General features: G+C 40.6%; 1 protein-coding gene across 2 annotated transcripts in view; it reads left to right on the forward strand.

The window, feature by feature from the left end:
• Positions 1-24109, forward strand: part of KNTC1 (kinetochore associated 1) — an 88150-nt gene extending 64041 nt beyond the window's left edge. For both annotated transcript variants that reach the window (XM_074298486.1, XM_074298492.1), the window contains 20 exons: positions 307-396; positions 2878-3049; positions 3138-3196; positions 3309-3525; positions 4228-4301; positions 5095-5305; positions 5398-5507; positions 6930-6976; positions 8430-8508; positions 9284-9402; positions 10075-10210; positions 11646-11741; positions 13037-13093; positions 13496-13550; positions 13664-13727; positions 15281-15410; positions 21051-21140; positions 21687-21832; positions 22214-22304; positions 23532-24109. In XM_074298486.1, the coding sequence (XP_074154587.1) occupies positions 307-396; positions 2878-3049; positions 3138-3196; positions 3309-3525; positions 4228-4301; positions 5095-5305; positions 5398-5507; positions 6930-6976; positions 8430-8508; positions 9284-9402; positions 10075-10210; positions 11646-11741; positions 13037-13093; positions 13496-13550; positions 13664-13727; positions 15281-15410; positions 21051-21140; positions 21687-21832; positions 22214-22304; positions 23532-23555 (2067 nt within the window). In that variant the 3' untranslated portion in view covers positions 23556-24109. The remainder of the gene's footprint in view (positions 1-306; positions 397-2877; positions 3050-3137; positions 3197-3308; positions 3526-4227; positions 4302-5094; positions 5306-5397; positions 5508-6929; positions 6977-8429; positions 8509-9283; positions 9403-10074; positions 10211-11645; positions 11742-13036; positions 13094-13495; positions 13551-13663; positions 13728-15280; positions 15411-21050; positions 21141-21686; positions 21833-22213; positions 22305-23531) is intronic.
• Positions 24110-24546: the final 437 nt, after the last annotated feature.

Below are 24546 nucleotides of genomic sequence, written 5' to 3' on the forward strand. Positions count from 1 at the left end.
TTAACTCTCAATTTCCTCTTCTATAAAATGAGCTGGAGATGGAAATGGCAAACCATTTCAGTATTTCTGCCAAGAAACTCCCAAATGGGGTCACAAAGAGTTGTACACGACTGAGAAAATGACTAAAATTTTTTTTTTCACATATTTTAATAGCAACTTAAGATTTACAAAAGCACTTGAATCAGTTGAGTACATTTGAGAGTGTGTCATGATATCTCTACAACTTAACATAATTGAACTGATATCTTTTTTAAAAAAAAACTTATTCTTTTCTCATGTGACTTTTTATGTCTTGTTTCTTAACAGTTGGATCCATATGACTATGAAATTATTGAAATTGTCTTGAAAATTATGCAGAAAGCTGATGAAAAGGTCACCAATGTCAATATTATTCAGGTATGCCAGAGAATATGTAAACAATAACTAGCCCCCTAAGTTATGTTTCTGTTGGATCATGATAGTTAGACTTACTCTTCTCCTGGGTAACCTTTCCTTTGGAAAGTTCTAGAAATATTTACAGAGATATAAAGATTTTTCTTCCTGCCCTTTATATTAATGTTGCTAAATTGGTGTTTTCCATCTGTAGATTTATTTCCCTATACTGCCATGAGGTTGAAATTTCCTTAGAGGATAGAACAGTATTAACCAACCAATCAACAATCATTTATCCAATACTTTCTATGTTCCAAGTATTCAACGTGTTAGGGGTGCAAAGAAAAACAAGGATAGCCTTTGCCCTCACAGAACTCATATTTGCAACAGGAGAGAAAATGTATAAATAACTGTACAGTGCAGTGATCCTCAAACTTTTTAAATAGGGGGTCAGTTCACTGTCCCTCAGACTGTGGGAGGACCGGACTATAGTAAAAACAAAAGCTCACACTCTGTCTCTGCCCCTCAGCCCATTTGCCATAACTGACGGGCCGCATAAACATCCTCAGCGGGCCATAGTTTGAGAACCCCTGGTATAGTGTAAGGTATATTCAAAGTAAATAGGTAATTTCAGAGGCCAAAATAGCAGCTGGTGAAGGGAAGGGGAAGGCAACTAGATTTGAAATGAGAATCCTGAAAGAATCCAGGGGAAAAAAGTGAAATGGGAGAGTGTACGGGACATGGAGGAGAGCCAGTGGAAAAACTCAGTGAGGAGAGATGGAATGAATGTTGTGTATGCGGAACAGCAAGGGGGATAGTACTCCTACAATGAAGAGTATAAAGTATTTCTTGGGGAGAGCAAAGTATAAAAAGACGAGAAAGATGGAAGGTGCCAGAATAGGAGAAGTCTGAAATAGCAAATACAGGGTTTTTTTATTTGGAGCTATGAAAGAGTCCTTGGAGTTTATCAAGAAGGAATGTGACTCAGTAATGCAAAGGATTGAAAGGAATGGCGGGTGAGAGATTCTTAAACTAAGAAAACCAGTTAGAAGGCCATTGCTCTGTTCAGGCAAGAGGAGATAAACAACAAGAATGGTGACTTTGTGAAGGGAAAGAATGGGATACCTAAGAGGGATGTGGTGAAGGAAGAGACTAAACACGATTTGGTAGTATCTTAGTTTTGTAGAATGAATGGAGAGAGAATTGGTAATGATAGTTGAAATGGTGACTGGAAGATGGTCATAAGTTGGAAAAGGGATGAGTTTGGAGGGAAATGAAAATTAGTTTTGTCCTAAACATGTTGAGCTTTGAGATTTCTTTAGGATATCTACTTCAAAACTGTCCAAGAGATAATTGATAATAATGTATGACTCTAGTTCTTGAGACAAGCTAGAGCTGGATGTATATTTCTGGGAATTATCTTCATAGAGATGATAATTGAACCACTGGAAAGTTTTGAGATCACTAAGTATGGTAACAGAGAGAGAAAAGGCGACTCAGGACAGAACCTTGGTGAATATCTCCTTTTAGTCAATATGACCTGAATGAATTTTCAACAAAGGAAACTGCAAACTAGTCAGACAGATTGGAGGAAAACAGAGGACCAAGTCCAGAACAAATGTAAGGAGGAGAAAAGGCAGGAGGATTAAGTGATCAGCATTTTCACATGCTGCAGAGAAGCTGCAAATGAAGCTATATGAAAACATAACCTAAGATTGAAATGATTTGTTGTTGATCAAAAGAAATGTGTTTATTGTCTGAGGTTGAAGGAATACTGAATGCTCCCCAAATACACAAAACTGAGTCTATTCCACAATTTTTAGTAATTTCATGACAATTTCTCTATTAAATATACCAACTAGACATTTCACTATCAAACATACATTTGATTGTTAGTGGACTATCACTGAAATTTTGCTAATTTGTTTTTCCCATCTTTCCATATTCCAAATATCTCATTATTTGGACCGGGGGGGGAGGGGTCCTCCCTCCAGCGATACAATTTTCACCCTCTCCTCAATTGCAGAGGCCTTTAGAACTGTAGATTAAAAATTCATCATTCAGCAGTTGACCTTGTAATGAGCTTCATAACCTCCTGTCTTAAGATAAGCAAAGACATTCATTACATTAAGAGGCTTGTTACATTACATTAAGAGCCTAAAAAGGATGGTGATGTTCAAAAGAGATTCATTAAAACAGGAGGGGTTTGAGATGGATCCATAGCCTTTGCGGGAATGTTGTTGTTTGGATCAATTGCTGATGTTTCCAAGAAACATCTCTTAGTGATAATATGAAAGGTGGGACCTTGTGCTTGAAGGCCCTGGGCTTTGCTCTTGTCTCAGATGTAAAATCCAGGAACCATCAAATATTAAAAGGACCAGGACATGTCATTCTAGATAAGGACAGTTATCTTCCTTAGGGCTTAGACATTTGAAAGCAAAGTTTTTCAAAGGAGGTCATGGGTATCTGTTCATCCGATAGGAAACCACTGTTCTTTCCATGTAGGGCTTGAGTCTTGTGAAGCATTTGAAATCTTATAGACGAGCCTCCCCTCCTGGGAATCTGGAACACGAATACATGATGAACCACACGTTGACCCTGTCTTCAGCTGCTCACACTCGGCTGCCTTTTCATCTGATTTTCTTTGGAAAAGTGCAGAACTTCTGGAAAATTTTATGTATGTTATTCACTACTTTGGTTCAGTATGGTGAAAAATGTGTCCCTTGATTTCTTGGGCAAACCATTTTTTCCATTTTGTCTCATAGCTGCTGAGCTCAGTGAGGAGTCCTTCCCAACATTCCTGCTGATCACCAAACTAATGAAGGTAATTGGCAAAAACTCTGCCAAGTCCTGGCTCCAACTACAAGAATTTGTGCCGCTTATATAACTTGTGTGAATTGTTGTTAACTTGTGGCCCTTCTCCTTTATCATTAAAGGTTTCCTTGGATTCTTTATATGTGTCGACAGCCAAACAAGTCTTTGAAAAAAGCTTGAAGCCAAAGTTGTTGAAGCAGTTGCAGGCTCAGGGCTCGACCCTGAATAATAAGGAAATAGCTAAAACCAGCCAGACTCTGCAGTCCTATTTGTTATCCATAGGTAATCCTGAGTGGGCTGTTGCTGTGGCCATCAACTTCGCTCAGGACGTTCCAGAAGGTAGGAATTGTGGGATATTGTAGTTCTTTCACTGAAACCCTTCTCCTGACTCCCTGAGGCATTGAGTCATTGGCTTAATGGTAGATCTTTGATTTATTTGCTGCATAGGTGTAGAATTAAGAACCCACTTCTTCTTGCTTGGTTATGCCTCTAAGCCCTTGGCATTACTGAAAAAGTCTGGGGATAAACTAGGTATTGCTGTCTCTAAAACAACTATGGAGAATTGTGCTCCCGTGGGAATGTGTGCTCTCTATAGGCAGAACGATGAAATGGACCTAGTCATTTTTCATTATTTGTTGTAATCATAACATGCTCACTCTGCCCCTGCTAATTATCTTATATCCGTCTCCCAACTTTGTACATTTGTCTCCAGTCCTGTACCACTTCCAGTGTCATCTGTTTGGTTCTTCCATACCATAAATCTATCGGACATTCTCCACAACTGGAAGACAGGATTATGAGACTTGCTTGCCAGTGTATTCATGGTCCAAGGCTCTCCTTGTGGTTACATGCAATAAAAATTGCCCTGATTAAGCTAGGAAAATACAAAGAATAGAAATACAAATAAAAAGATATTTTGTAGGTATTTTATGCAAGATAAAAAGCAATCAATATGTAAATAAAGTAAACTGGAAATGCTACTTTTCTAGTTTAATTAAAAAAGGGTCATTTGAGACCAGGCAAATTTCTCCCCTTTTTTAGGTTGCTACAAGATAACTACATTGAAATTTTGCCTTTATTTGGCTGAGAAATGGCTAAAGAATATTCCATCCCAGGTTAGTCCTTTGGGTGTTTGTCATTTGTGTGTGTTGTGCTCACTTAAGGGACCTTCTGAGAGGTAAGGAGTCTTGGTGACTAGGCTGCCCCAGAGACTTCTGGTAGCTCCGGGCTTCGAGGAGGCTCCTCAGCACCCCGCCAACTCTCCAGCAGATTGAGGTGCAGGCCAGCCGCTCGGCAGTAATGGCCACTGGGATTCTCCCAGGTTCAGACAAATAGACAATCAATAAAGAGACTGCTCCCCATTGATGGGAGACCCTGAGGTTTTTGTTCAGGGGCTAAGCCCAGGGCCTGTGAGTCAGAGGACCCAAGCTGGCCAGGAGGAGCTGGGGCTGTGGCCAGTAGATGGTGCAGAGGGGCTGCTTACTGACCCCCCCTAGGCTTACCTGAACAGGCCTCTGGAGGGGTCTGACATGAGATGGGAGACCCTGAGGTTTTTGTTCAGGGGCTAAGCCCAGGGCCTGTGAGTCAGAGGACCCAAGCTGGCCAGGAGGAGCTGGGGCTGTGGCCAGTAGATGGTGCAGAGGGGCTGCTTACTGACCCCCCCTAGGCTTACCTGAACAGGCCTCTGGAGGGGTCTGACATGATTGGTGGAAGGATCAGGAGCCTGGGACCAATCAGAAAGCCAAGTCTCAGCTCTTGGGTCTGGGACCTGTGCTCTCTTGTCCTGGGCCTTCATCTGGGGAGCTTTGGCCAACCTCCTGGACAATCCTGGTGACTTCATGTGTTCGCCAGCCTGACCTATTCTTTGTGATGCAGGATCGTCTTTTGGTTTGTGACTTTTTTTAAAAGGGTGAAAACCATGAGAAAGCTGAGGTCTTGTTGAAGCAACTGAGACTGCAGTACCAGAGGTCGGGCACCGAGACCGTGCTCATCACCCACCGCCTGAGCACTCCAGAGCATCTGAGGCTTCTGGGGAAGCCAGTGCAGCTCATTGCCAGTCTGTATGAGCACAGCAGCATCCCACTGAGGGTCCAGGGCCTAGCCGGTCAAGACTCCCCTGGTGAGAGCCCCACAGAACCAGGCTGCCCAGGTCTCCCTCCTTTTGCGTTAAAAAATGTGCTTAAAAATCCACTTTCTGTTGTATGCCTGCAGACATTCATGCAGCTGCGAAGGAAATAGCTGAAATTAACAACTTGGATTTGGAAAAAATCTGGGATACGCTTCTTGAAAAATGGTTATGTCCAACGTCACAGACCAATGAAGTGAGTTATTAATTATTGGGGATTTGGTGATGGAAACGGGGCACCCCCTGCCCCAATCCACCTGTGGATCTGAAGCGTTTCCTTTTTGCATGTTTTCCAAAGGCACAGATTGCAGCCCATCTGGGTCTGGGTCTTCACATGAATTTGTCCCAGGGGAGCCATTCCCCATCCCTAAGCTCTTCCTGGTGTTGTCTTGACATCTTAAAGATGTTGAGAAGACATGTGGACAATCCATTACTCTTATCACATAACCTCCTTTGCCCCAAAATGAAAAAAGCATGAGGGGATCATGGTTTTTTAAGTTACTATGCTGTTTTCAAGTCTCACACCTAAAAGGTTTGAATAGGATGAATTTTGTTGCCTGATAGATTTTCATATGCTTTTATTTTAGTTTTCATTTTCCTGTTAGGCAGCTTAACTTCTTAAGAATTTCCAAAGTGTGATTTTTCTTCTTTGTTTTTTTCTTAAAAGAAGAGCTGAGAAATTTCCAATTCAAGATAGTATTTGCTATTGATTACTGACTTTTTTGATGATTTCTTTAAGCTTTTAAGGTAGGGGGGCAGCTAGGTGGCGAAGTGGATAGAGCACCAGCCTTGAATTCAGGAGGACCCGAGTTCAAATCTGGTCTCAGACACTTAACACTTCCTAGCTGTGTGACCCTGGGCAAGTCACTTAACCCCAGACTCAGGGGGGAAAAAAAAAAAGATTTTAAGGTAGAATTTAGTGAATAGCATTAAGAGTTGTTTATACTGATAGCAAGCATATTCTTTAAAGTCTGCAGTTACATACAGATAAGATGAGACATTGTAGAATAATAGAGAGCCCTGGGATACATACAGTGCTGCCTGTACACATATTGAGCAAATCCTCTGGACTTTCACCCCCCCCGGGACAGCTCCCTCAAAACTATAAATTTCAGAAAGGTCTTACTTGCACAAGGAGGTTTCTTTACCAGGATATCCCTACACCAATGAAATGGCAAGTCTAGAAAAAAAAATCTTACCTTTTCCCTCAAGGTTCAGCAAACATGCAATAAGTGTGTGCAATGTATGAACCATGTTTGGCACTGGGGGTACAGAAACAAAATGAGAAAACTCTTGGCTTCAGGAAATTGATATTCTGTGGAGAAAAGTGGTATGATGAAGAAAGTAGGTTGAAGAAGGTCAGAAGGCTAGCCATGGACCAAGCCTGGCACTAACTCAATCACTAGAGCATTCATGAAAAGGGCATATGAGTTCTACTTTAAATCCATAAAAAGGGCATTGTAGTGCAATTAATTCTATGGTGGGGCCTACTGTACAGAGAAAGATCTTTTCAGAAAACAAAGTGACTTTTTTTTTTAATACACTAAAGGATTTCTTGGGTATGTATTATTTGATTTTTAAAATTTCTTGTCTTTTTTTTTTTTTTTAACTTTAAAAGATACCTTCAGAATTCTTTAATATTCAAGACGATGAAGCCCTCCAAAGGTAAACTCATTTTTTTTACTTATAGAGGACAGCTTTACAAAAATAAATGTTTTAGTTTTGTCTAAACTACATCTTGTCACATGCATTCCTTCCCTTCCCCTTTCAATCCTATTTCTGCCAAGGGTGCCATCCCCCAGGTTGATCCTCAGCTTCTCATTCCCCCTCATATCCCTGTCCGTTAATAGCCAGATTTTGTTATTTCCACCCCCACAACATCTCTCAAAACTCAGTCCTCTCTAATCCCACAGTCACTCAGAGTTCAGTCTCCTCACCTCTAGCCGGGACTTTGATAGCCTCCTCATTAGTACTCCTGTCTCAAGTCCCTTCCCATTCCATTGTATCCTATATACAGCTGCCAAAGTGTACGCACATTGTCACTGCTCTGCTCAGTAAACTTCAGTGGCTCCCACACTTTTCTGGTGTTCTCAACCTGGTCACTTTTCCAGTCTTATTATACCTGACTTCCCTTCCTATACTTTGTGGTCTAGTTTTTGTCCCCACATTTCTGTGTGCTTTCTCACTGACTGTCCCTCATGTCCAGAATCCTCTTCCTCTTCATCTCTGTCTCAAGCATTCCTTTATTTAATTCTTTTAAGAGTTGTTTTAGGGGTAGCCAGATAGCGCAGTGGATAGAACACTGGCTATGAAGTCAAGAATTCCTGACTTCAAATCTGGCTTCAGATATTTATTAGCTGTGTGACCTTGGGCAAGTCATTTAATCTCAATTGCCTCAAACCCTCCCCCCCAAAAAAATTTTTTTTGTTTTATTCAGAAATTAACAAAAAAAAAGTGTTGAAAAATATATATTTGCCTATATTTGATAAATCTCGGTCATAGCTTGCTTTTCTTTTAAAATATAATATAATATAATATAATATAATATGATATGATATGATATGATATGATATGATATGATAAAAGATACCTCAGTGACTCCCTACATGTAGCCTTTTCTAATTTCCACCAGTTCCTAGTGTTTATCCTTCTTAAACTACTTGTTATTCATTGGATATATATATCTACATATGGATTATCTTGGTGAAATGTAAACTTCTTGAGGACATGGGCTGGTTTCCTTTTTTTTTTTTTTTTTTTTTTTGCCTTTGGGTCCCAGCATCTGATACAGTGTAAAACTATAGCTTCCTGCTTTATCGTGAGTGTCAATAAGACTATACAAGGAAAACTGAAGCCATTTGGGCCTAGTAGCATCATTTTTTGCTTTTTTAAGGTTTTCTTGACATTTTTTGACTCATATTTAAGAGGAATGGGTAAGTGGATGTGTTTCTGTGCATACATTTGCTTGTTATATAAAATATATAAAAATACATATAATTATACTTAATGGAGTCTTATATCTTTTTCTATGGAAATTGAAGTCTCATTTGTACTATATATCATTTCATATATCATTTATTGTAAATGTAACTGTATTTTTCCCCCTCTTTATTTGCAGAGTTATCTATCTCCTCCAGATACGTCCCATTGATTATAGTTCAAGAATGTTATTTTTGGTTGCAACATCATCTGTATCTGTAAGTTTATATAAACCCATTTTCTCCTCTCCCATTTGAATCTTAATATCTCAGACTGGAAAGACTTTAGAAGTGAGCCCCTTCCCTGAAATGTATTTCCCTGAGTGATGTGCCAGACAGGAGGTTCTCTAGCCTCTTCTTGAAAACCCTGAGTGAGAGGGAGTCTGTTGCCTCCCAAGATAGTCTTTCTACTTTTAGACTTTTAGGATTTTTTGTCTCAGCCACTTTCAGCTGCTGCTCCTTCTATCCATTGGAGCCCTTTTCTCTCTTCCCCAGGACAACCCTTCAATTACTCAGAAACAGCCTCTGGGCCTCCCAATTTTCCAAATAGCTCCAGTTCTTTCAACCATTCCTCATGGCAAACTGTTTTAAGATTTAATTTCCTTAAGAAATTGGGATGACTTAGAATGAAGTTATTGCTTACCCCTGGATTTCTGAAAAGCAAGTCAAACATTATAAGCCATATATATGAACAAGGCACACGGTTAAAAGCACCGCTGCTTGGTGTGGGCTGCTGCTGTCTCTACTCCAGGTGCCTTTTCTACCCACACACCTGGCATAGTCCATGTATGGTGGTCCATGCTGCTGCCCATCAGCAGGGCTGACAGATGGCACACAGTGAAGGGGCAGAGGAAAATCTGCTTTGTCAAAGAGCCTGGGCTCTGATTCCAATGGGGCCCTATTCAAGTTGTGTTTATTGTCTGAGCAGGTGACATTTGTACTAGAAACTAATTAGGTGCTAATGTCCAGATTCCTAAAACTCTTTGGTTTTCAGCCTCGTCCTGTAGGTCAGCAGACATTTGCTTATAGAAGACGAGCTCTTCACTGTCTCTTATATTTGGCAGACAAAGAAACAATTGAGTCTCTCTTCAAAAAACCTTTTGAGGAAGTCAAGTAAGTGGAATCACATTTATAGCTAAGATATGTATAATTGTGACTCTTTGAATAATTGAGGAAGCCTAATTCACTTTTATGGATCCTTTCTTTGAGAATTAATTGTTAATAAACACAATTAATTATTGAAGATATGATGTGAAAAATAACAGAAAACAAAAAAAATCTCTTTTTAAGGCAGCTAAGTGGTGTCATAGTGCATAGAACACCAGTCCTGGAGTCAGGAAAACTTGAGTTCAAATGTGGCCTTAAACACTCATGATGTGACTGCAGGCAAGTCACTTCACCCCTCAGTTTCCTCATTGTAAAATGACTTGGAGAAGGACATGGCAAACCACTCCAAGAAAACCCCAAATGGGGTCACAGAGAGTCAGACGGAAACAACTGAATAACAACATTCTCTTAAAACACTCTAACAGAGTACTTTAGTTTTCTTTGCCACCATATATTTATTTATAACTTAAATATCTAAAATGTTTTTCTAGAAATAAAAGTAATTTTTAGGAATATTCCAGGAATATTTTTTTTAATGTTGCAACAAATAATTTATTTAAGCTACAGTTTTCTCAAATTGTGAATGTTTTCTCTGAAGACATTTAAGTGTGATGGGTAGAATTCTTCATCTGAACCCATTACAACTCTAACCTTACAAATACCTCCTTTATTTAACAGATGTTTTCTGAAATGCATTACTTTCCTGGCTACATTTGAAATGTTGAACATCCCTCTCACGTATGAATCATTTCACAACAGTCCTAAAGAAGGAATGATTAAGGGCCTGTGGAAAAATCATAGCCATGAACCTCTGGTATGTTATTTGAGTCAGCAGGTAAATTTAACTCTATTTCTAGTGCTAAAAGGAAGCAATGGGAAGATTCTTTTATAACCCTGAATTTATTTTTCTCTCCAATACCATGAAACCACAATATTTTTCCCTTCATTAGAGGTTATGGACTTTTTGGAGGCATCTGACATACAAAAATAAAATTGGTCAATGCACTTATACAGCCAGATTCTGTTCCTTTTTATAGAAGGTTCAACATTCTCTAATTTTTCAATGGCCAAATGAATAAAAAAGCTTTTATTAAGTGCTTACTTTTTGTCAGGCACTGTACTAAGCATCAGAGATACGAATATAAAAAATGATACAGTCCCTGACCTTTAATGAGCTTTTATTTGAATGGTAAAAACAATCCATGGGAGCAGGAGTGGGGAGCTGAATCTTAGTAAAGTTATGAAATGGTCCAACCATTCTGGAGAGCAATTTGGAACCCTGCCCAAAGGACTATCAAACCGTACATACTCTTTGATCCATCAGTGTCTCTCCTGGGTCTGTATCCCAAACAGATCATAAAAAAGGGGGAAGGACCCACATGTGCAAAAATGTTTGTAGCAGCCCTTTTTGTAGTAGCAAGGAACTGGAAATTGAGTGGATGCCCATCAGGTGGGAGAATGGCTAAATAAGTTAATAGTATATGAATATAATGGAATATCATTGTTCTATAAGAAATAATCAGCAGGCTTATTTTAGAAAGACCTGGAAAGATTTACATGAACTGATACTGAGCCAAACAAACAGAATCAGCATTATACACAGCAACAGCAAAATTGTGCTATAATCAACTGACAGATTTGGTTGTTCTCAGCAGTTCAGTGATCAAGGCAATTACAATAAACTTTGGATGGAAAATACCATCTGAATCCAGAGAGAGAACCATGGAGAAAGATTAACACATGTTATATTCACTTTTTTTTCCCTTCAGTTTTTTTTTTTTCTCTCTCATGGTTTTTCTCTTTTGTTCTGATTTTTCTTTCACAACTTGATTCATATGTTTAAAAAAATGAATGTATATTCATGTATACCAAAACAATGTTATTATTTGTAACTGGGGAAAATAAATTAAAAAAAAATAAGTAAAATAGAAAAAAAACACCACACACCTTAGATTTTGTATATAAACCAGCATTCATATAAATGTGGTAGATTTATTTTCACATGCAGAACATCCTGTAAGAATGAAAATGTCAAAAAGAAAAGTATAAGGGTAGTTCCTGAGGCCACATGGGAGTAGGTGGACACATCCTTTTCAGTGGCAGGAATAGTGTTGATTCTGTAATAGTTCTAGAACACAAAGATGAAGATGATTAAGTGATAGTGATTGAGTCGCTGAGGGCAGAGGCTGTTTTTGTCCCCAGGACTGGGTGTAATGAATGTCTGACGTGATTCCTTTCTTTGGCCTCAGGCTGTGAGACTAGTGACTGAACTTTGTTTGGAATACAAGGTATACGATACCCAGCTCTGGAGTGGTCTGCTACAAAAGCTGGTTGGCTTCAACATGGTAAGGTTTGTTACCCTCCGGGGAGGAAATGTGACTGTAGCAGAGAAGGATTTCTTAAGGATTTTACATCAGTGGTGGTTGTAAGGCATCTTATATAATGCACATACATAAGTTTAAAAAGTAACCTTTATTAAGCACCCACTGTAGGCAAAGTTCCAGGCTAGGCTTTCAGAGAGATAGAAAGAAAAGCAAGATGTGGTTGGGGACAGAAAACACGGAGGCCTTAAATAACTTAGGCAAATTATCCTATTCTGCAAAAACTCCATTGAGCAACCCAACAAGATTGGATATGTTACAGTCTGCTAAGTCTCAATTCAAACTTGTTTCTAAAAGCTTTTCTTAAACTTGTACTTTAGTCCTTCACCAAGCTGAGATTTCATCAGACTGGGTACTTCCCTTGTCAATAGAGACAAGCAGTCCCTCTGTGCTATAAGAACAATAATAAGCATTTATATCGTGCTCTAAGATTTGCAAAGTACTTATAAATGTCTCATTTTATCCTTGCAACTTCCCTAGCAGGAATATGCTATTATATCTCCCTTTAACAGATGAGAAAACCCATGTAAATAGATCAGGTGATGTGCCCGGAGTCACACAGCTGGGAAGTGTGTGAATCAGGCCTTCTGATCTTCCTGACTCCAGGTCTAGCCCTCACTTTTTCACCCCCTAACTGCCTCCATTAAGCTGTCTTCATGAATTGCTGAAAACATCAGCTACCCAATAACCAAACCCTTGATGATGAGCCAGGCAGGTCCTCAAATGACCTTCTAGTCCTTCACTTGAAATCTTCAAGCCTGGCCATACCCTAGTCTATGTTCCATTGGCTACGCCTCAGAGAGCCTGGGCTTCTTGTTAGGCCCCCTGGAAATGGTGGAATAGGACATGGAAAACATAAGATGACATTTGATGGCAGCTAAGAAGGGCAGTGTGAGAGCCGGACTGGGTCACTTTTACTAGCTGTGTGATCCCAGGCAAGTTACTTAACTGTCACTCGGCCTCATGTTTCCCATCTACAAAGTGGGAGCAAGAATAGCGCCTACCTGCCAAGTTGGATTAAATAGAATAACATATGACGTACTTTGCAAAGGTTAAAATTTTATATAAATTATACAAATAATATATAAAAATTATATATAAATACATTATATGATTTAAGATGAATGAAATGTATAAATTATATAAAAATTACAAGTGTACTCTTGATAGAATATATGTTTTATCTTTATATTTTTATTATATTTATATATAATAATTATATTAGGTATTAATTATTCATTGAAATTTATTTTTCACAGATTAACTATCTAAGGAATGTCTTATCAGCAATTTCCAATATACATTCCTTGTGGCAGGTATGTACTTTTTGAAAGAAAATTTTGTGCATTGACCATTTCCTGGTAAGGGTAGATAGTTTAGTATGACCTCCACCCTTATGAGAAACATGAATTTTCTAGTATACCACAGAATGTTCTGCCCCAGAAGAAGGCCTGTTCTTGGAGGTCCATGCCTTGTGCTCTGATCATTAGAACATTCAGTTTAGCCTGGACCTCGGGTTCCATTGACCTCAGGTGGGTGGAGTTGCCAGATCTGACCCACCCAAAGGACATGACTTTTCCTGACTGGGAAGGCAGTTAGGAATCTGTCACTGTGAACAGCAATGGGCAGGACTTGTTCACCTGGGAAGTGATTTGGGGGGTGGGGGGGAGACAAGGGATCTGCTATACACCCCTGTGAGATATGCTTCATTCCTACAGATCCCTTATTTCGGTAGAGCTTGGCAGCGAGTCTCCCAGATCCCACTGATGTCAGGTACCTTTTTTCTTCTTTGGCTTTCCAATCCCTCACTGGTATAATTCAGGGATAAGAACATTGTTATTGAGATATCAGAGTTTTTTATTTGGGTTTTACATTTATCTTCTCAGCCTCTTACCCCCTGAGTCCTACTCAGTTACTGGCCTGTCGCGAGAGTCTGGTGGTCCTCCTCGAGTAAGTAAAGTTTTATTTCTAAATTTCCAAGAAAAATGACAAAACTACTTCTACATTAGAAAACCATTTGATCTTAAGAAAATTTCTAAACCGTCCTCCACATTTGCTTCAAGGCTGCTGAACCTGCCACATAAATCTTTCTCATGGCCTCTTGTTCCTTAGAGCTTTGGGACTTCTGCGTGGTGCTATCACAGTGAGGGGGGCTTACTGAACTGGGGCTCAAAGGAGCTGGATGCAAATCCCAGCTCTGCCACCTCGTGTACCTGTGCCTTTGGGCAAGCCACAACCGTGACCTCTGCGGTGCCTTCTGGCTCCTCTCCTTTCTGTAATAGAAGTAGCACATTGTGGATAAACATTTTTAGTTATTTAGTCGTTTCAGTTGTGTCCGATTTCTTGTGATCCTATTTGGGTTTTCCTAAACAAAGATACTTCAGTGGCTTGCCATTTCCTCCTTCAGCTCATTTGACAGATGAGGAAACTGAGGCAAACAGGATAAAGTGACTTGCTCAGGGTTACAGCTAGTAGGAGTCTCAGACCAGATGTCAATTAATAAAAGGCTTCCTGACTCCAGGCCTGGTTCTCGATCCACTACACCAGCTAGCTTACTCTCTGTAAATAAGATGATTATTTTTCTCCAAGGCTTTTTGAAGCATCAGGTATGTGTCTAGCAATTTTTAAATATCTGGGAATTTGCAAGGTGCAGAAAGAAGCAATTGGAGAGGAGGAGAGTAAAGAAAGCTCCTAACTGCTGACTAGGGCCTTCCTCCTTTAGCTCTTCCCTGTTTCCTCCTATTTCTTTTAAACTTAAGACTTCTAGATCTTTAGAGACAGATGGCTTCTATCATCTTACTAAGGATTTAGTTTTCAAGCCTGATTGGAATGCTCTGTCAGTGCATAAACATTTATTAAATGCTTACTATGTGCACTGTGCTAAATGCTGGGAAACAGAGACAGTCCCTGCCCTTGACATGTTTACAGTCTAATAGGGGAGATAGTTTGCAAATACCAAACGAGCTCTAGACAAAACTAGGAAAAAATAGGAGGGAATAGGAGAGGTAAGGAGGAAGGACCTACTCAGCGAATAGTTATAAATTTTCTTTACTTTCCTCCTGTCTGATTGCCTAGTCATTTAAAAATTGACTGTCCCATTAGAAGGTCCTCCCTGAAGTTCCAGGAACACTCTCTGTACCTTTCTATCCCCAGTGCTTAGCTCAGTCCCTGGCACATAGTAAACACTTAATATTTAGTGATTATTTGTGATTAGGGAATATTTGTGATAAATTTGTAATTCATTCAAGATAAAAATATGTTGATGATGATGATACATTTATTTGAAATAAATACATTTGCTAGCCTTTCTTTTTACATCAGTCCATGAGCAATGTTGTAGATGACTTTGGTTTATATTTAAGCCAATAGTTTTTTAATTTTTTTTTTTTAAATCATGAAAAGTTGAGGAGGTAAAAAGCAATTGTGAAAAATAACTAAAGGTGATTAACGTCTTCTATTGCCACAGATTCTTCTTTAGGAAATCATTGCCTGTTGTTTTGCAGGTGTCCTGTTTCCATGGACCTTGATATGGTCGCAGTTGCTAAGCAGTACAGCCAGCTGGAGCTCCCGGGCTTTGCCCTGGCTTGTCTCCTGCTGATGCCCCACTCGGACAAGAAAGACCAGCAGCTTCAGGTACTGAGGAGGGACCTCTGACCTAGGAACCCTGCCCCCCCCCCCACCTCCCAGCTTGCATAGTGTCTCTGTAGCCCAGGGCTCTCCCTGTTTTTCCATGAGCCTAGATGACCTCAGCGGTCAGCTCTCATTGCTGTTTCCTGAAAATTAGTAGTCAGACTGAGCACTCAAAAGTAATTCTTCCTTGACCACATCAACACTCCTTATGGGGAATAAACCCCCTTGAAGTCGTGATTTTTCAAAATGGCAGCCTGGAAAGAACTCCATCTCCTTCCTCCTGTCACTATTCTCACCCTGGCCCTGGTGTGTTTGAGTTCTTGCCAGACGGGGCCTGTTCTGTGCCTTCCTGCCGGCCCAGCCATGCTGAGTCCCCCCTTCACCCCTCACCACCTCTCCATCCTCCCGAGCATCCTTCCAGAGGACTGGCCCTGATTTTGGCCGTTGCTGGACATGCAGGTTTGGTAGAGAAAATTAACCCTCCATATCACTACATACATACATACATACATATCACTACGCTCTTTTCATTTGTCCATTTCAGATTGAAAATCAGTTCTTTTAAAATGTTATTGATATATTTTGTCTTGGCTGGTGTACTGGATTGGGAACATCATCGTGAGCACTGGGCTAAGTGTATGTCTGGGAGGAGCCCAAGGGGAGGAAGATGGACACAGAAGTTTCCAGACAAGGCCCAGTGGGCCGAGGTGGGCAGTCAGGTCTCTCTCATTCAGTCCAAGAACCTTTTGTGGAAGAGTTAACTTTTAGACTGTTCAGCCATTGCTTTGTGACCCTGTCTGGGGTTTTCTTGGGAAGTCTACTAGAATGGTTGGCCATTTCCTTCTCCAGTCTATCTTACAGATGAGGAAACTGACACAGCTGTTCAGTGTCTGCAGCCAGATTTGAACTCAGGACATGCTGACTCCAAGCCTGGCACTCTATCCACTGCACCATCCAGCTGTCAGGCCTGGAATTAGGGAGACCTGAATTCAAGTCTATCCCCATCCCCTTAATATATTGTGTGATGATGGACTTGTTTTCTCATCAGTAACACAGGCAGAGCCACAGCCCTCACATCTCGGGGTGTTGTGAGGAGGAAATGAGATCATGGCAAAGCTCCGGGGACCGTGTCTAGCACGCAGTAAGTGCTGTAGAGAGGGTAGCCATGACTGGCTTTGGTTCCTATCCCCAGCTCCACTCCCGTTTGGGCCAGTCACCCTCGCTCAGCCCGTTTCCTCTTCTGTACAACAGAGCTGGACATGACCTGGTTCTAGCTCTCCACCCTAACTTCAGCCCCGAATGCTGTGAGCCGCATCTGGATTGTTCCTTCAAGGCAGAGGCGCTTAACCTGCTGTCTGCCAGTTTCATATTTTGATGACTCTTTTGGTATAACTAATTTCTTTGCCATCTATATCTTTTTGGTTGCATTTAAAAGCATGATTCGGAGCAGAGGTCCGTGGGTTTTACTGGGCACTGCCCAAGGGAGCCAGGAATCCCTTTTGGGAGAGATTGTGGCTGCCTGTAATTCAGAGTATGGCCAGCAGAGGGAGCATCGTTTTGTCTTCAGCTCAGACCCCAGCTGCCCATCTTTTCCTATGACAACTAGTGTCTGAAGGGCAGAAAAATCCATTTAGACTATATTTTTTCACTTTAAAAATTAAACTAAGAGCTTTGGGTCTTTGAAAGGAAAAGAAACCTCATTTGAAGCAAGATTCAAAAGAAACACAAGAGTTTTTGTTACAAAGACTTTTACCTGCAAGTCGGTCAGAACAACCGTATAAGCAGGTTAAAATGAAAGACCTGCAGGATTGAGAGTAGCTCAAGACTGCAGAAGAAATGTTACTTACCTAACATTGAAGATCTTTGACAGTCTCTATCCAACCTGTCTGTCTGCTCCTATCTCTCTAACTCTCTTCACACACTCTGCATTTCTGGGAAAGTTTGTCACTCCCAGAGCTTGTCCCAGTCCGCCTCTGCCTTTGTTCACACCAGCCTGCTCACTTAGAAGCTGCCTCTCTCTCTGTTCCCCGCTTTAGCTACTGATGACTTCTATCCTTCAAGCTTCAGCTCAGATACTTCCTCTTCCATGGAGCCCTCATTGATTTCTCTAGGTGAGGCGGCCTTTCTGTTCTCAAATCTTTCATAGCACTCTGTTTCTTTTCTGTTTATGTGTTATCAAATCAGTAAACATTATTAAGTCCCTACTATTTCCCAGATAATTCCCATAATTAAATTCCAACTGGGAATTTAAAGGCCAAAAAAAGAGCAAAAATAAAATAAAATAAAAAAATAAATAAAAATAAAAGGGGAAGCTAGTTAGTGTAGTGGATAGAGCACCAGCCATGAAGTCAGGAGGACCTGAGTTCAAATCTGGCCTTAGACACTTAATGCTTCCTGGCTGTGTGACCCTGGGCAAGTCACTTAACCCTAAAGCCTCAGGGAAAAAAAAAAAGGCAAAAACATTTTCTGCTCTCAAGAATTTACATTGTGATGGGAGAAACAACTTACAAACAACTTCTGTTTGCATACAGGATTTAGTTGATCTTACCATGTACAATGTTCTCCTGATTCTGCTTACATTATTTAGCATCTGTTTCATATAAGTCTTTCCAGGTTTTTTAGAAATCCATTTGCTTATTATTTTTTACAGTACAGTAGTCTTATTCCATTACATTCATACACCACAACTTGTTTAACTATTTCCCAAATGATGAATATTCCCCCGATTTCCAATTCTTTAGGCCTCTGAATTTATGAGGAAGTTGCTGGTACACCTTATGTTCCTGTAAATTTATGAGATAGTTTTCATTTTCTTTTTCTTTTATTTTCTTGTCTTTCTTTTTTTTGTAGATCAGAATTCTTTTATTTTCAAAATTTTGCATAGTTTTCAACATTCACTCCCACAAAACCCTGCAAAAATGCAAATTTTTCTCCCTCTCTTCCTCTACCCCCTCCTCCTGACAGCAGGCAATTCAATATATGTTAAACATATGCGATTCTTCTACATATATTTCTACATTTATCATGCTGCACAAGAAAAATCAGATCAAAAAGGAAAAAAAAAAAGAAAACAGAGCAAGCAGACAAGAGCAAAAAAGGTGAAAATATGTGCTGATTTACATTCAGTCCCCATAGTCTTCTCTCTAGGCACAGATGGCTCTCTACATCACAAGTTTATTGGAATTGGCCTGAATCACCTCATTGTTGAAAAGAGTCACATCCATCAGAATTGACCATTCCATAATCTTTTTGCTATATATAATGTTCTTTCTTTCTTCTTCTTCTTTTTTTTTTTTTTTTGCTGAGGCATTTGGGATTAAGTGACTTGTCCAAGGTCACACTGCTAAGTGTCTGAGGTCAGATTTGAACTTGGGTCCTCCTAACTTCAGGACTGGTGCTCTATTAACTGTGCTATCTAGCTGCCCCTTCTAATGTTCTCTTAGTTCTATTCATTCTCTCAGCATCTGTTCATATAAATCTCTCCCAGGGCCCACATTTTGTCTTAATTATTTGTGTCTCTTATCTCTCTTACTAGATTATAAATCCCTTTAAAGGGTTAAGGGTTCTATTTTTATTTTATTTTTTTTTTTTTTAAAAAGAGGGGATGTTATCTATTTCTTTGGTTTCCACATCTCCTTTCCATTCCCTAGCTAGGAAACATTTCTTATAACAATAAAAAATACCAAAAACCAAAACCAATCAACATACCATTTGTATTCAGGCAGTGAGGTGGGCCTGGAGTCAGGAAGTTGTGAGCTTAAATCTAGTTTTGATCTTTACTGGCTCAGTGACTTTAGGCAGATCACTTTCTGCTTGAGTTTCCTTCTCTGTAAAAAAATGGGAATAATAATATCTCCTCTGAAGATGGCTGTGAAGATCAAATGGGATAATTTTGTAAGGCGCTTAGCACACTGCCTGGTACAAAGTAAGCTCAGTGCAAATGGTAGTTATGATGTAGATGTGTCTACCCCCACATGCAGGGAGGGATGAGTGTTTCTAGCCTCCTTGTGTCCAAGGACTGTTCCATTTGTTCTTTGTGTCTCCATGTCCAATACTGGATCTTGTATAACCTGCGGGCTTATGTAGGTTCATCAAATGAACGAACTCAGACTGAAATAGTTGGGCAAGGTTTTATAAAACACCTTTTGTCCAGGACCCAGATTGGTCATTTCTAAACAACATTTTAAGAGGGAAGAGGGTAGTTCCTAGCACATTCTAAAGTGCTAAAGGCCTTGTGTCAAAGACCAAGGCCAGCATTTGGTTTCACAGTATCACCTGTGCAAGAGCAAGAACACATGGCCATGAAGTCATTTACAAAATGGTGAAAAACAAGGATGTAGGATCTTCTCTCTCCCGTCTCCCAGCTCTCCCATCCTTCTGACACTCCAATGTCAGTTAAAGAAATCATTGTCTTTCTGGTCCTCATATGAGTCATCTCTCACCTCGGTCAGTTGTGGGCAACATCTCTCATATAAGTGCCTTTTCTCTCGGCTCATATATCCAACCACCTCACCCAGGCTGGGGGCCTGTTACTTCCCACACAGGTGGTTGTAAAGGCCTCCTAGTTAGTCTCCCTGCTTCAAGTCTGTCCCATTTAGCCTCCTTGTAGGAATGAATAAAAAAGTCATTACTGTGGACTGTGCTGCCTTCTTGTGATACAAAAAGAGAAGTGAAATAGTCTCTGAGAGCACACATACAAGAGATGGGTAGCTACGTTTGGGAACTCAACAAAGGCCGTGATTAGAACAATCCCTCCATGGGGGTCAGGGGAGCAATACCACATGTGCTCAAGTCAGCCTTGGATGAAGAAGAGATTACATGATCTGCCTGGAGCCTCTAGAAACAGCTGCCAGAATATGCAGGACCAAGTCACTCCCCTGCTTAGGATGCTTTCTTGGCTCCCTTTTGCTTTGAGGATAAAACTGTAGTTTCTCAACTTCACATTTTAAACTCCTCCCTAACCTAAGCTAAATAAGCTGACCTTACTAGGATGTGGTGTAAAGGGAGCACAAAGGGTTGTGAGTACTTTGGTATAGGTTCGAGTCCTATTATCCTAGAAATAAGGGGGCTTGCACCCCTATTTTTTATCCTATCAAGATAATTCTTTTGTCAGACATATTTCTACATTTGTGGGGGGGATACATGATAGGGCAATCAGTAAGGAGATGGATCATAGGCATAGTGCTTAGTTCCAGCCTATTTATCTAGGACTGTTGTACAGAAACCCCCTTCACATGCTGTAGGGACATCTGTCCTAGCTACCTTCCCAGTTCTTCTCTGGAAATGACTTTTCCCTCTGTACCACATAAACTGTCCCCAAGCCTAGAATGTTTTCCTTTCCTCCTTCATTCCCTCCCCATCTTCCTGGGGAGATGGCAGGGAATGTATGTATTCTTCATATTTCATCACCCCTGCCTTGCCCAATAAGAACCTTTTGGTTGAACTGAGACAAACTCATCACACTGTCCCTGAAGAGTCCTCCCACAGATGCTCCGCCGGCTCTACTTCGACTTTCCTTAAGCCTTGGCAACTTCCAAGTGGAAAGCTTCCAGGTTTCCACAACTCGTCTTACCAGGGAGGACACTGCTTTCTTTCCATCCCTTCACCACTGTTGACTTTTCATTCTCTGTTTTTTCCCACTAGAATTTCCTGGGATGGTGTAATCTTGAGACTGTTTTACAACAAGTAGATGAACACATGAACACCGGCCGGCTGGTGGGATTTGCCTGTCAAGTGAGTAGACGCTTCATTTTTGACATAGCAGATTTTATCTTGTGGGTGAGTGCTGGCCGTGAACGGGCCCTGGCACATTCTAGCTTCCATATTGCCAAGGAGAGACCCGGCACAGAGGGGGAAGTACCCAAGTTCATCCAGAAGATCTTGTGGAACCCTCTCCCGATCCTTCCTAACTGGGGGGGACTTCACTTCCCATTTCTGGGCCCCATACCAATGCCAAAGACTGATTAAATAAGTGGAGGAAGGCTTCCTTCTCTCTACTGACAAAATCACTGCCCCATAGAGCATTGCTTCACGAATCATGTATTCAAAATGTTCATTTTAGCTATTAAAACTATTGAATCAGATTTATCTATGAAATATAAAATAGTAACTGACACTATTGAGTTTTTGCTGTCACATGAAGTACTACAAGGACTTAGGCCCCTGGAAAAAGGGTTGACTGTGGTGTTGAGTGTGCGATTATCTAAATTGCTGCAGCTTGGGGTGATGGCTTGAGCTCTGTGCCACGATTCCAATGGAGGGAGATTTGTCATTTCGCAGGTGAGGAATTTTATTCTGAATCACATCATCAGCAAGAGGCAGTTTGGAACGCTGACAAACACAAAATACTTTCCGATGTTGAAAGCACAAGTGATAAGTACCAAGAAGGTCAGGGAGTTGGTGAACTATCTCGTCCATGATGACAGGTATGTTAGCTTGGAAAGGTGCATCCTGAGATATCTCCTTCCATGTCTGAAGTGAGAAATGAGACACAACTGGAAACTGGATGGGGTCGAAATTTTTTAGTTTTAGACTTATTTCAGGAAAAAGGCTGATACTTAAGTAGATAATTGCACATCAGTGACACAAAGGGTCATGCTACAGGAGCATCTCTCTTACCCCAGAGTAGGATTTTCCAAAATTTTGTTAGGATTCCATGGCCCAGCTTACCACCCATCCATAATTGGTTGAACCGTTTTCTGTAGTTGCTCTCCAGGGTGACCAGAGTTGCTTGTAGCTCCACCTTACTTGTATTGCAATCACATAAGCTCTGAAGCATTAATGAGATCACTTTTTCTACCGCATAGTTTGGAGGAAGCCTCAGTCCTGATAACGGAATACTTAAGACAGTGTGGGAGCCCTGTGCCACCTGATATAGCTCCATGTGACATTGTGAAGGTAAGGAGAGCCTCTGCAACCACAGTGAGCGACCTTTACTTCTAACATACATGTTCCCCGTGTCCTGAAGTGGATGGTTTTTCTTTATTAAGATCATGTGTATGGGGCAGCTAGGAGGTGCAGTGGATAGAGCACCAACCCTGAAGTCAGAAGGACCTGAGTTCAAATTTGGCCTCAGACACTTAACACTTCATGGCTTTGTGACCCTGGGTCAGTCACTTAACCCCGTTGTCTCAGTGAAGAAAAAGATCACGTGTTTACAATCTTTTTGACTGTGTCCACTTCAGAACATGCTTCTATTTTCAGTGAATCTTTGCGATACAGATTTTAGCTGCATAGTCTGTTGGGGAAAATGATCTGGTGGGTCTGGAGTCTACACATTCAGTCTGCCTCCTGGCTGTGACAGGCTCAGCCAGTCCCAAGTCTCTGTCCGCTTCATGACTGCTCACGGAGCTACATTTTCAGTAAAAGAACAGGTGTTGTATTGATAAGTAAACAGTAAAAATGATTATATCACTGGGAAATGGAAGTTTGATGACATGGAGGCACTGGAGTGTGATGGGCAGAAGCCTGGCTGGTGACTCTGATACTTAGCAGCTGCCTGCATGTGGGTCAGTCTCAATCTCTGGTCTCCAACTGATTCTAGCTAGTTTTGGTGGAGGGTGGGAAATAGGATCTAGTCCAATCCCCCATTTTGTAAGTTAGGAAAATTGACTTGGAGCATACGGGATTTTTCAGAGTCATACAGGCAGTAAAAGTCAACAGGCAGGATTTGAACTCAGAAACTGACTCTGGAGCCATAACTTCAGTCCCCGGTGTGACAATGACTTTAAATCCAGTTGTATAACTGGAAGTTTTTCTTTGGGATGCTTTTGTAACCTTCTTTGGTCCCTTTTCTATTTTTCATTTCATATCAGACCAAGCAGACTTTTGTATTGATGGTGCAAGACTGCTTTTACTCAAGAAAAGGAAAGTTGATTCAATAAAGAAACTTAGAAAATAAAATTAGAAAGTAGGAACAAAATTGCATGTGGTGTCTGGAGATTGTTTCAACCTTTCCTTTGTCTTGCCTAAGCTCAGATTTGTTAGATGAGCTTCTTTGGATGTGCATTTCAATAATTCAGTTCTTAAATGGTTCTTAAAGTTGCAAAATCTTTTTTCTTGTCGAAAGAAAAACCATGCAGAAATTAGACTCCTGATTATTTACTCTCTTTTCTCTTTCTTCAGATGTTTCTAAGCGAATCAAAGTAATCGTCACAAATCTTGTACAAGAAGGGCGATGGGAGGTTTGAACCTGATGTTCTCTGACAGGAGCTGTTCCTATTTCAGCATTTACTGTGCAATAGAAAATATGGCCTCTTGTGAAGTGAGAGAGGAGATCAGCGTGCATCCTTCACTTTCGGACCTCTGAGTAGCCAGAAGCTCAGGAGGCCTCAGGCCTCTCTGACACACCCATATGCTTCCAGAATTGGGCAATGGATCAAAGCGAGAATTCTCTTCCCTTTTATTTAAAGAAAGGAGGAAGGGACAGTCCTCTGGATGTATACTCGGCATTAATGCTCATGTATCTGTAAAAGGCTTTTGTTATCCTCAGTGTTACTTTTGTTAAAGGCTATTGAAAAGATAAGGTTTTAACAAGAGTGTAAAACTTAGATTCCCTATTTATTTTTCTCTATTTGTAGCCTGAGACATTTGTGATTATTCATATGACTAACATGTTAAATAGACTGTAATTTATTTTTGTCCTGACCACTAAGAAATCATCACTGACTCAATTTTACATTAAAGACCAAATCACAACCTGCTCTGATAGTCTTTCCTGCCCTTATTCCAGAATTCAGTACAGAGAAGTGGGCAGCAGGCTGTTGTTGAAAAGAAACCAGCCTGAGTCCCGAATCCCCCTGCATTCTAGTCTCACCTCTCCAGGGCTTGTGAGACTGGAGAGTCCAAGTGGGCCTCTCCGAGTGCCTGGTGCTTAGAGATTTGTGAATTGTTTCGATGCTTCTTCCCTCAAGCCCTCGGCCCCCCTGAGAAATCAGAAGGAGAAGGAGCGAGCAGGTTGTCTCTGTACCAATGAGGGTATTTTCTTTCTGCAGATTCCCTATGCTACTGAAAGTACAAGTTTTTAAAAAAGTGTCTGCAAAGCATATTAAAAAAATCATCCAACATAACTTCCTTTTTTTTTTTTAAATAATAGTTTTTTCCATTTTCAGAATACCTGTAAAGATAGTTTAACATTCAC

This window comes from Sminthopsis crassicaudata, chromosome 1 (genome assembly GCF_048593235.1).
Source record: "Sminthopsis crassicaudata isolate SCR6 chromosome 1, ASM4859323v1, whole genome shotgun sequence".
Taxonomy (NCBI): Eukaryota; Metazoa; Chordata; class Mammalia; order Dasyuromorphia; family Dasyuridae; genus Sminthopsis; species Sminthopsis crassicaudata.